This window comes from Pinus tabuliformis, chromosome 7 (genome assembly GCF_031772625.1).
Source record: "Pinus tabuliformis cultivar Carrire ecotype Pingquan chromosome 7, CPIR1, whole genome shotgun sequence".
NCBI lineage: Eukaryota > Viridiplantae > Streptophyta > Pinopsida > Pinales > Pinaceae > Pinus > Pinus tabuliformis.
Genome location: NC_142293.1, coordinates 1,892,656,908 through 1,892,669,384, shown reverse-complemented (window position 1 = coordinate 1,892,669,384; position 12,477 = coordinate 1,892,656,908). Strand labels below are relative to the sequence as shown.

General features: G+C 38.3%; 1 protein-coding gene across 4 annotated transcripts in view; it reads right to left on the bottom strand.

Annotated features, from left to right (window-relative positions):
- Positions 1–586: 586 nt before the first annotated feature.
- LOC149256028 (uncharacterized) overlaps positions 587–12,477 on the bottom strand; it is a 276,058-nt gene continuing 264,167 nt past the window's right edge. For all 4 annotated transcript variants that reach the window (XM_089457363.1, XM_089457362.1, XM_089457364.1 and 1 more), the window contains 3 exons: positions 1,327–1,394; positions 1,095–1,205; positions 587–1,007 (listed from right to left, as the gene is read on the bottom strand). In XM_089457363.1, the coding sequence (XP_089313489.1) occupies positions 860–1,007; positions 1,095–1,205; positions 1,327–1,394 (327 nt within the window). In that variant the 3' untranslated portion in view covers positions 587–859. The remainder of the gene's footprint in view (positions 1,008–1,094; positions 1,206–1,326; positions 1,395–12,477) is intronic.

Sequence of the window (12,477 nt, the reverse complement as noted above, 5' to 3'; positions counted from 1 at the left end):
GTTGATCATATCTTTCTTGCAAGCCTTTTCTTGGTCTTATGTGCCTAAGTGTGCCATTTGTGTAGCATATTATCCAAACCCTAGGCTATAAACCCTCCTTGTAGGTTCTTTAAAGGGTACGCTATTCCTTATCTCATTGGATTGAGCCTTGTTCTTAGTCTAAGTTCCCCATCTAAGCCTATTAAAATTGTCACCTTTGAGCTATTGACATAAAATATATGTTAGGTGACTATACCAAGAAATCTTCCTTGTGGTGAAATTCCACTAAAGATCAAGAGGTGGAGTGTTGAGGTGACAGTGGCCTCCACCCCACTGTTGTATCTTGGTCTAGCCCTTGTCTTGCAAGACCTCTCACAAGACCTGCTAGATTTTGAGGCAATAGGGGTTTCCCCGGAGTGTATATATATATATATATATATATATATGACTCTCGTCTTAATTTTTGGAAATGGCATCCAATGATAGACATAAAGATGTAATAAAAGAAAGAGAAGTCCAATGGCCATAGATGCACCCTCAAGGTCCTTGGTCACAGGCTGTTTTCAGTAACTGCAATCAAACTCTAAATAGCAGATGACTAGTAGAATTTAAAAATAACGCAATTCCTGTAAGTTTTCTTTTGAAGAACTTCATTAGGAATTACAGCTGCAATGGAGTTAAGTTCAAAAAGAACATGATCATTGTGTTCCTAATGGATGCAACTTGAATTTAAAAAATTAAAATCTACAAAACCCTGATATTATAGACCACTTAAATGATAAAAATGAAAAGCACTATGATTGTCCAATCCTTCTTACGATGTAAAAGGAAATGAAAGTAACAGATATTAATACAAAATCTCTGAAACAAAAATTTGGTTTCAGAAGATCTTTTCTAGGAGCTTAATATCAGAATTTGAGTCTTTACTGCCACCCTCTTCTGGCATGGCGAGTTCAGTTGATTCCCTGTACGCATCAGCAATGACCTTCCCCTTGTCCAACACTGGGGATGGCACAGTTTGCAAAAGCCTACACCAAAGCAATCACTCCGTTCAGTGACAAGCAGCTTTTAATTAGAAATCACATATCAGGGTTCTGTATTTTATTTTTTCACACCTATCTAATGCAGCAACTGCCATCTGGACCTTGCTTTTCATGGTCACGATTGAGGCTTTTGAGTCATTTCTGGATGCACGGAATAGCAAAGAGTCCAATTCTTCCAAGGCACTGATTATCACCAAGAAGAAAATTTACCAACGCAATAAGCTTACCCAGATGCCTCTTATGGAACTTGTAGACATCACAAGACAACTAGAGCAACTGCAACCAAATCTCAAGAGCAAAATACCTTACGCATTGATCAACTGCATCTGAGGCTACTTTTCCATTCCCTGCTTCTGATGCATATTGTGCGATCTGCAACCAGCCAAATAATCAGCTAGGCATGCCAATGCAAAGCAAAGTCAAACAACCCTAGCATTTCCAAGTTATATTTTTTTTCCATGCTTATGCATTCACTCGTTACTGCTTTCATAAACGTACAAGCGTCCTGAGAAAGAATTATGAGCCTTCTAAAGCAGTATGTAAAAAGTTAAAACGAGTATATCTAAATCCTGGAACGATCCCACTGCCCCTGGTTTTACATGATATTATTGACCAGCTGAATGACAATCTATTTTCTCAATAATTTTGATGTATGTACCAATAGCTAGAGTATAAATTTTGTAATTATTTGGGCTACGGTAAATAACAAATTTTAATACCTCCCGTAGCAAAATGTTTACACTGCAAAGGGTGGTTAGAATTTTGCATTATTTTAATATATTTGGGATGGCCTGAAGCGGCCAAATTCCTGTATCTAAAGGACCCTCAAGTTTCCTGTTGAGGCAGGAAGGTAATGCAAGCAATCTCTTCCTGATATTTGTCTTGCTCTCCTTTCAGCATTCATATTCATCATTATTTTAATCCAAATCTAATTTCAGTCAATCTGCAGCAACATATGCTTCTACACGAGATTTTTTCATCGATGTGGAATGCATAGGAATCTTCTGCTACGCTTCCCATTGAAACATCTCGAGCTTCCTTTCTAGAATCACTTGTGTATTATGTTAAGGGTGTTATAATAAGTATGGATACCAAATCACATTTATATTATTTTAATCTCCAGACAATAACTTGATTGTCAAGACAGTAATAAACAAACGTGGAGAAACAGGAATAATGAAAAAGCAATGGAAGAAAATCAAGCCAAGAGCAGACAGCTAAGACATGAAAATCAATATAAGATATCAAATAAGAACTAGATAATTAAAAGAGACATAAAAGTCACTGCAAGCAAACAATTCAAAAGACCGATTTTATATAATGCATGGTATCACATAAAAGAATACCATCAAGATTATATATGTTAATCATGTCAATAGCAGACCAGTGTAAAACGAACAAAGTTTGTACATACACAAGTTAAATACTCCAAAACACTTGGAATATGAAGACATCTATTGAGGATACAAATAAAAATAAGTATATATAAAATGTATGAATGAAGAATATGATTTGGTTACAACTTAAGGTCCCATATATATACCTAGGTGGATACCCCTTCATGAAGAGTCACGTATTTTGAGACATGCCTCGACAGTACAGTAATCATTATTAACTATTAATTATTAATTATTTATATTCATAACATTGCCTTCCCTTTTAGAAAAACTTTGTCCTCAAAGCTTATTGATGGGAATGCTTGATATCCTTTTATGTTTCATCATGTCTTCTCATCTTCTCAATTCTCATAACTGACATCTTTGACGATACAAGACGATATGAGCTTTTGAGTGTGGTACAAAATTCTCATACTGTAATATGATTTAACCATCCCATATTAATCTTTTGTGAAATCTTGTGATTACTAGAAACTAGGAATGAATTGCAATCATAAGACTGAATTGCGCTGACATCAGTAGTCTTTGGAACATAAGTCAGTTGTTTCTGCCCTGAGTGGCATGGGTACATTGACTGGTTAATGTACCTGCTCTTGTGATTAGGATGTCGATAAGGTGTCTTCGTAGTGCTTCATTGATTTGCTTCCCGAGTTTTATTTTCTTTATGCATTAATGTTGCATTATTAATTGTTAAACTTTTGTTAATAAGTACACTTGAAATTTCTGTCATTTGTACTCCAATAACAGAAATATTGAGTCGATCGGTATTCATTCCTTCTGCCCTGAGTGACATGGGTACATTGACTGGTTAATGCACCTGCCCTTGTCATTAGGATGTCGATAAGGTGTCTTCATAGTGTTTCATTGATTTGCCTCCAGAGTTTTATTTTCTTTATGCATTAATGTTGCATTATTTATTGCTAAATTTTTGTTAATGAGTATGCTCGAAAATTTTGTCATTTGTACTCCAACAACAGAAATATTGACTCGATCGGTATTCATTCATTTTTCCTCAACTTGCATTTTTACATCTAAAGATTTTGATGCTTCCCTCTCAATATGTTGTTCACTTTGGTTTCCAACGACTTCTTATCCTTCTTAAGCTTCTTAATCTGTGTGAGTAATTTTTCACTATGATCCTTAAGTCAAGAAATTTCTTCATTTTTGTCAGTGATAATTTTGTAAATTTCCTTTTTCGTATTTTGCACCGACTTTTGACTTTCTTGAAAAATTACTTCTGAGATATCTTGTATGTTCCTGCATTCAAGCTTCTGTGATCCATAATGAATTAAACAAAATCTTTTGGTAGAAATCACATGAGAGAGTTTTTTGGCCGACGCGTTTCGAACCAACAAGTGTGGTTCATCATCAGGACCAGATGAAGAGGCAAACCATAGCAAAGGCTTAAATAGGGAGCAAGGTAGAGACATAATTTCAAGTAACGGTTATATTTGAACAATAGTGTTTAAATTATAATATTAATTTATTAATATACTAAAAGCAAATATTATTAAGTAACAGCTATATTAAATGGCTAGCTTTTGAAAAAAATATATTTAAATAATGATATTATTTCATTAATTTATTAAAAATATTAATTTAAATTAATGAAATAATATCATTATTTAAATATTTTTTTCAAAAACTAGCCGTTTAATATAGCCGTTACTTAATAATATTTGCTTTTAGTATATTAATAAATTAATATTATAATTTAAACACTATTGTTCAAATATAACCGTTACTTGAAATTATGTCTCTACATTGCTCCCTATTTAAGCCTTTGTGATGGTCTGCCTCTTCATCTGGTCCTGATGATGAACCACACTTGTTGATTCGAAACGCGTAAGCCAAAAAATTCTCTCATGTGATTTCTACCGAAAGACTTTATTTAATATCTTGTATGTCTTATGGCGTTACTGAATCTAACTTCAATGTAAGGTCCTATATTGTTATTTTTTCTTCTAGTAAAAAAACGTTAAAAACATCTTTTTATTTAGGATGAAGGACCCTAGTGTTTCCATCCAGGGAGTGTTGATTTTTCAAGGACTTCTAAACTGATAATTACTTCTAAAGATTCCTTAATTAAATTCTCTTTTTATTCACATTCATCATTAAGCAATTACATAGAAGATCTCCATAGTAGAACAAATAATGACAGTAGGATCATAAAGAGACAGCCAAACAAGAGACACAAATATTTACCCTGGGAAAACCCTCTTATAGGGAAAAACCCAACAACCTTTTCTTAGAGAAATTAATTCATTTCAACAAGAGATACAATCTGATATCCAATTAGAAACAAGGTCGAACTTACCATAATTAAACTCGGGTCAAACCTAGTTAAACATAGATAAGTAGCCAAAATTTCGGTCACTATGCCACAGATAATTCCGTCCTTCAAAGATATCAATCTGCCTCAAAAGAACTTGGTCTGCCCAGAAGATTTTGATTTTCCCATAAAACTCGATCTGCTATCACTCCTTCGAAATGAATAGAAGATATCTTGTGTTTGTGTGATCCAAATTGGTGGTTGGATGAGAAAGTCAATATTCCTTTATATAGTGAATTGATAAGTCTGAATGCGTGTGACAAGAGGGCAGGTCGACTTGATCTTTTGGTACCAAAATTTTTAATTTGGAAAATTTGAATTTCCCTCTTTTGAAGTCGACTTGATTATATTTAACATTTCAAATATATTTGGAGGGCTAAAATAAAAAAAATTATGAAGATCGACCATAACTACAAAATTCAACAAGGAGAACTTGCCATAATCTCACCTTGATCGCTCCATAGGGATCGAACTAAGAATTGCGATATAAACATAAAATCCCAAATGTTTAATTGTAAATTGGTTATGTCATATTGTTTTTTATCAAAACAATCTAATTTTTTTATTATATTTGACTCAGCAATCATAAATTGGTTTGTGATCTTAGGTTTTCTATAATTTTTATCTTTGGAAGGCGAGATAGAAATAGTAACATCCTTTCTTGCAAGAGTTCCCTTATTTGTAAATAGCACTGAAGCATAGTTATATGAAGTTTCTGAAAATCTTCCTTTCTCTTCAGTTATAGACTCCATTCGCTTCTCGTTAGTTCCTTCCATCGAAGTTACCATAATATCTTACTTAAAAACTTCAAATTTTTTATTCGCTTTTCCATCATAACTTGGTACTTATAACTTAATACTTTAATGACAAAAAATTTAATAATAATCACTTAGCCTCTTCTTCTAGTTTGAATTGAAACTCAAGCAACCTTGAATGACTTAAACATTTTTTTTAAATATCCCTTTTCATTTTAATATTTTTAATAATCCCCCCATTTTTTGTGGATATTATGGTGTAGTGGTCCATTCCTAGTGGGTTTAAGCAACACCACTGCATGTAGCCTATGCTAGCACCCCCTTATTGAATATCAAGCTAATACTAGTGACCTCCATTGGCAGATTCTTTAGTAGTCCAATACAATCTTGTTCTTCACTGAGGAAATGCAAAAAAAATCAAGTTCAAGTCAATCCACAAGAGGATGAGGTTGAAGCCTTAGGCCGTCAGCTGGTTGAGCTTCAACGTAAGAGGAACAATGATGATCAGGGCAGCACAGAGGACAATTCTCTTGGAGGCCAGAGTGACAACAAGTCTATTGATGCCCCCCTAACTTATGTTCTTATTTTCTAAAGTTGTATTTTGTCTGGGCAATTTTCTTGAGTTTATAATTGTCGCATAGTTGGTAAATTGTATGTCATCAGTCGCCTACTAGATGATAATTTTGGCTTTCGTTTTTTGTTTTCACTCGAAGAACTGACAACTTGGATTACAATGTAACTTTTCCCGAGTTTTTTGTTGCATTTGGGCGCATATTTAATAGCAAATTTCTTCTTTATTGTCAATAATAATAATAATAATAACAATACTTTCAAAACTTTAATAGTGATTCTTTTTAAAACTCGTAATAATTAATTAATGGTCGCAACAACCACAAAAGAGTCGTGACATTTAGATTGCTTCAATGTTTAGTGTGTTTAGTTGATTATCCTGTCGCGAAACAATTCAGTGTTCAGTCGAACAGATAAGCGACGAACAGTCGAACGGAGTGGCTTCGTGGCTGTGATGGCAGGGTAGATGGTAGTCGGTTGTGGTTGGTCGAGGCAATCAAAAAGGCGAAAAGACACTAGACAATAGTGGCTCTATTTGGCTGCATGTCTCTTGGTGGCGGAAACAACAACAAGAAACGATACTGGCGGTGGTGTGTTGGGGACCAATGTGTTGAAGTTTCTATGTCTAACAGTTAGAAACCCTCCATGCACTTTACTGATTTATTCCTACCTACTTGTTCTATTAATTAACAAGTTATTTACCATGTAAATATTGAAAATAAATACAAGTGCATGCTCAACACATTACAGATCATCAACTGAAGGAAATAGAAACAAGCACACAAATGACATCGTTATTTTTGGACTAATGTCCCCAGAAAAACCCAATGTGAGAAAACCGGTGCAGCTATCTGAGGGATTTATTATTAAGCAATTCTTTTCTAAGTACACTTGGTGCCAAACTGGCTAACCCAACAGAGATAAAAAATTTGGCAACAATACCTCTCTTCGGAAACAGGTATTCGGAAATCCTGCTCAACAAAATCCCTCTCCAGCACAATCTAAAGCTCAGCGTCACCCCTGCTAGCCTCTGCATCAGCCTGAAACCCTCTGTGTCAGCCTACTGAGGCTCTGCATAGCCTCTCTGGCTCTCTGCATCACTCCTGCAACCTCTACATGGATGACGCAGGCCCTTCTGGCTCTGCATAGTCTTTGTTGCCTCTATGTGCCTCCCTCTGGCTCTGCGTCTTCCTCTCTCTGCTTCTGCATCGGTCTCTCGGCACTATCCCTGCCTCTCTACCTCGTACTCACTGCCCCTCACTGCAACTGAGTACTGATTCTATCTCTCTTAGCAAACCCTGCTCTAGAGAATAGAATCACTGATCACTCTAGTGTATTCTCCAAGTGACTCTCAAGCCTCCTCTTATACTTTTCTCGTTGACAAATCAACGGCCGAGATTAAGTCCCTAATCAACGGCTAAGATTAGATCTAGCTTGATCCATGTCTTTTGGACCATTCTAACATAGTTTTATATTAATTCACATTAATATTTTAATTTCCCTAAGTCTATGGTCCAACAAAGTTTTATATTAATTCACATTAATATTTTAATTTCCCTAAGTTTAGACTTAGGGACACCATTAAAAATATTAATAATTTTAATATCTCCCAAACTGTTTAGAATCTACTCAAACCCTTTCTGGGTATTGGAGAGCTCATGTGCCCTAACCTCTCCACCAAATTTCGTGGCTAAAGCACATCCGATGCTACCCCAAATCAACACTCCCTCTTAGCAAGGATTGTGAAAATTCTATCACTGCAGCGAATGATTTACTTTTCCTACTTATTTCATCATAAGTTATTCATGAAATTACTTCAATAAACACTACAATAAATATTGTTGCAGATATCACACTTTAATACAGAAACAAACATATGCACACATTAACACAGTTATTTTGGACTAATGTCCACAGAAAAACCCAATGTGGGAAAACCGGTGCAGTAAGGGAGGATTTTATTATTTAGCAATTTTCTAGTACAACAGGGTGCCAAACTGGCTTACACACACATAGACAAATTTCTAGCACTTCTTCTAAACCCAGCGTAGGCCCTACTGACCTCTACGTCAGCCCAAAACCCTCTGCGTCACCCTGAAAACCCTCTGCATCAGCCTACTGAGGCTCTACGCAACCTCTCTGGCCTTCTGTGTCACTCCTGCAACCTTTGTGTGGATGACGTAGGCCTTGTTGGCTCTGCGCAGTCTCTGTTGCCTCTGCATGGCTTCCTCTAGCCCTGTGTCTGCCTCTTCTGCCTCTACATTGATCTCTTGTCTCTCTGTTACGTACTTGCTACCTCTTGACTGCTCTCCAGACCACTAGTTCAATTTCTCAACAAACCTCGCTACAAAAATTGAACTGACTAGTCTCCCTCAGTGTGTTCTCCAAGTGACCCTCAAGTCCCTAATCAATGGCTAAGATTAGATCTGGCTTGATCCATGTCTTTTGGACCATTCTAACACAATTTCATATTAATACACATTAATAGTTTATTTTCCCTAAGTTTAGACTTAGGGACGCCATTAAAAATATTAATTATTTTAATATCTCCTGAACTATTTAGAATCTGCCCAAACCATTTCTGGGTATTGGAGATCTCATGTGCCCCAACCTCTCCACCAAATTTCGTGGTTAGTGCACATTTGATGCTACCCCAAATCAACACTCCCTCTTAGCGAGGACTATGCTCTAGTAATACTCCTCGTTGAGTATCACTCTGATCATCTGGCATCGGCCCCTGTGCTGATGCTAAACCTCCTTGCTCAACATCCTTTGCACTGTTGCATCCTGTACTGCTACCAATGACTCTGCTACTACAACTGTTGCTTTTGAACAATAGCTCCCCTGCATCCATGTTGTTGCTGGTCCTTCTCCCAAGACTGCATCTATGCTATTATTGGTCCTTTCTCCCAACACTACATCTGCACTGCAACTCCCTCTTCATTCGTGCTGCTAACACACTACTTCTAAAAGTGGTTCTTTACCATCCCCATATTTTCCCTGAAGTAGTCAAATTTTGACTTTCCAAGGGTGATGATATCTGCCACTTGTTCTTCAATCTGCATACATGAGACTTCTTCTCATGAGTTTCAAAGCCCTCTAGTTGTTCAATGTATACCTCTTCTTCTATTACCCCGTTTAGAAATGTCGTCCTGACATCCATCTGATGGATCTCCCATCCCATTTGAGCTGCAAGAGATATCACGGTCCTAATAGATGTATACCTAGCTACCAGGGTGAAGGTTTCCTCATAGTCAATCCCTTCCTTTTGAGCATACCCCTTAGCCACAAACCTGGCCTTGTATTTTTCAACACTACCGTCCGCAGCATATTTGATCTTGTTGATCCATCTTGAACATACCACCAATCTGTCTTGAGGCATTGACACCACCTCCCAGACATCGTTCACCATTATGGAGTTTACTCCACCATCGCATCTAGCCAAACCTGATGCTGAGCTGCCTCCTTGAAACTAGCAGGCTCCCCATCTTGAGCTACTAACACCTAATACCTGTCTGGTTGTTTTCACTCCCTCTTACTGTTCCTTGGCTCTCCGATGAAGTTCTCTGCATCACGTAGAATCTGACGAAGTTCCCTACAGGTTCTTCCTCTGCCAGCAGGTGCTTCTGTTCGCTCCTCCTCCTCATCCTGAGAATCTTCCTGACCTGAGGAAGAATTCTTCACTTCTGTTGGTTGAAGAGGCATGACCAATGGATCCTCTTTCGACTGCTCCTCGGAAGGCATTTCACGAGATCTTCTGAAAGCTCTGTCCTCCATGAACTTTACATCTCGTCGTACTACTACCTTCCTGCTCCCTGGAAGATAGATTTTGTATGCCTTAGTGTTCTCGCTATATCCCACCAGATACCCCTTTTCTGCAGTCTGATCCAACTTCTTCCTCTTTTCTTTGGGTATGCGGCAATATGCTAAACTCCCAAAAATCCTGAAATCACTGACTTCAGGCATCTTCCCAGTGTAAGACTTTCTCTAGAGTAATCTTGCACAATGCCCGATGAGGAGTCTTGTTCTAAACGTAGACAGTTGTGTTGCATGCTTCTGCCCACAAGAATTTTGGCATGTCCTGATCATACAGCATGGCCCTTGCTGCTTCTACAATAGTCCCATTTTTCCTTTCTGCCACCCCATTCTGCTCCAGATTGTAGGGAATTCTCCACTCTCTTCTGATGCCCTCCTTAGTGCAATAATCAGTGAAGTCCTTATCGACATACTCTCCACCATTATCTAAGCGCAAGACTTTTATTGTCTTACCAGTCAGATTCTCCATTAGAGCCTTGAACTCCTTGAATCGACAAAAAACCTCATCCTTGGTTTTCGGAAAATAAATCCAAGTTTTGCTGGAGTGGTCATCAATGAAGGTAAGGAAATACTCGGCACCGTTGAGAGCTTTGATGAACATAGGTCCACAGATATTTGAGTGTATCAATCCTGGTACACTCTTGGCCCTGTGTTTGCTCCTAAGAAATGCCTCCTTGGCATACTTTCTTAGAGCGCATCCCTTGCATACATCATCTCGTACTGTACTCAGATCCGGAACTCCTATTACAGTGCTCCTGAGAATTCTCAAAGCTCCATGGTGCAAGTGACCCATCCTTCTGTGCCATAGTTCGTTCAAGTCCTTATCCCCATGACTACCTATTAGTGCCATTGGAGATTCTAGTTGTAATCTATACAACCGATTACTTTTGATCCTGATCTGAACTTTCTTTTTCCAGCTCGAGTGTTTGACGTATACCTTTTCCTTGATGAAGTAGACGTCATAACCCTTACCTTGTAGTTGTGACACAGAAAGTAAGTTCATCCCCAATCCTGGTACATGCAGCACATTTGTGGCACAAAACCGCTCTCCTGATTCTGTTTGAAAAACTATGGTACCCTTTCCTACTGGAGTACACTTTACCTTGTTCCCCATGGTGATCTGAAAGTTCATCTCCTCCTCTCGATATTCTGAGAAACACGCCCTGATTCCCGTCATATGCCACGAGGCTCCACTATCTATATACCATACGTATGATGATGCAACACTAGTCATGCACACCACTTCTTCTTCCAAGCTGGAAGCCAACATAGAGAAATCAAAATCTCTCTTTTGTGCAATCTTCTGAAAATCTACATGAGTCCCCTGAGGTGGATGCTTCTGCATTGTGGTCTCGACCCATAACTGATTTTCCTTTTCTGTCTCTAATTACTTCCTCTGATACCATGTGAAAATTCTATCACTGCAGCAACTGATTTACTTTTCCTACTTATTTCATCATAAGTTATTCATGAAATTACTTCAATAAACATTAAAATAAATACTGTTGCAGATATCACACGGTAATATAGAAACAAACATATGCACACATTGACAGTTATTTTGGACTAATGTCCCCGAAAAACCCAATGTGGGAAAACTGGTGCAGCAAGGGAGGATTTATTCAGCAATTTTCTAGTACAACAGGGTGCCAAACTGGCCTACCCACAGATAGACAAATTTCTAATACTTCTTCTCAACCCAACATAGGCCCTACTAACCTTTGCGTCAACCTGAAAACCCTCTGCGTCAGCTTATTGAGGCTTTGTGCAGCCTCTCTGGCCTTCTGCGTCACTCCTGCAACCTCTGTGTGGATGACGCAGGCCTTGCTGGCTCTGCGCAGTCTCTGTTACCTCTGCGTGGCTTCCTCTAGCCCTGCGTCTGCCTCTTCTGCCTCTGCGCTGATCTCCTGTCTCTCTGTTCCATACTTGTTGCCTCCTGACTGCTCTCCAGACCACCGATTCAAATTCTCAGCAAACCCCACTCCAAAAATTGAACTGACTGGTTTCCCTTAGTGTGTTCTCCAAGTGACCCTTAAGACTCCTCTTATACTTTTCTCGTTGACAAATCAACGACCGAGATTAAGTTCCTAATCAATGGCTAAGATTAGATCTAGCTTGATCCAGGTCTTTTGGACCATTCTAACATGGTTTCATATTAATACACATTAATATTTTATTTTCCCTAAGTTTAGACATAGGGACTCCATTAAAAATATTAATTATTTTAATATCTCCTAAACTATTCAGAATCTGCCCAAACCCTTTCTGGGTATTGGAGATCTCATGTACCCCAACCTCTCCACCAAATTTCGTGGTTAGAGCACATCCGATGCTACCCCAAATCAACAAGGATTGTGCTCTAGTAATACTCCTCTCTAGGTATCACCCTGATCATTTGGCATCGGTCCCTGTGCTAATGCTAGGCCTGCTGCCCATCATCCTTTGCATTGCTACATCCTATACTGCTGCCCATAGCTCTGCCACTGCCATTGTTGCATCTGTACGACAGCCCCCTCAGCATCCGTTCTGCTGCGCATGGCCCTGCCACCGCCACTGCTACGTTTGCACTACATCTCCTTTCATCA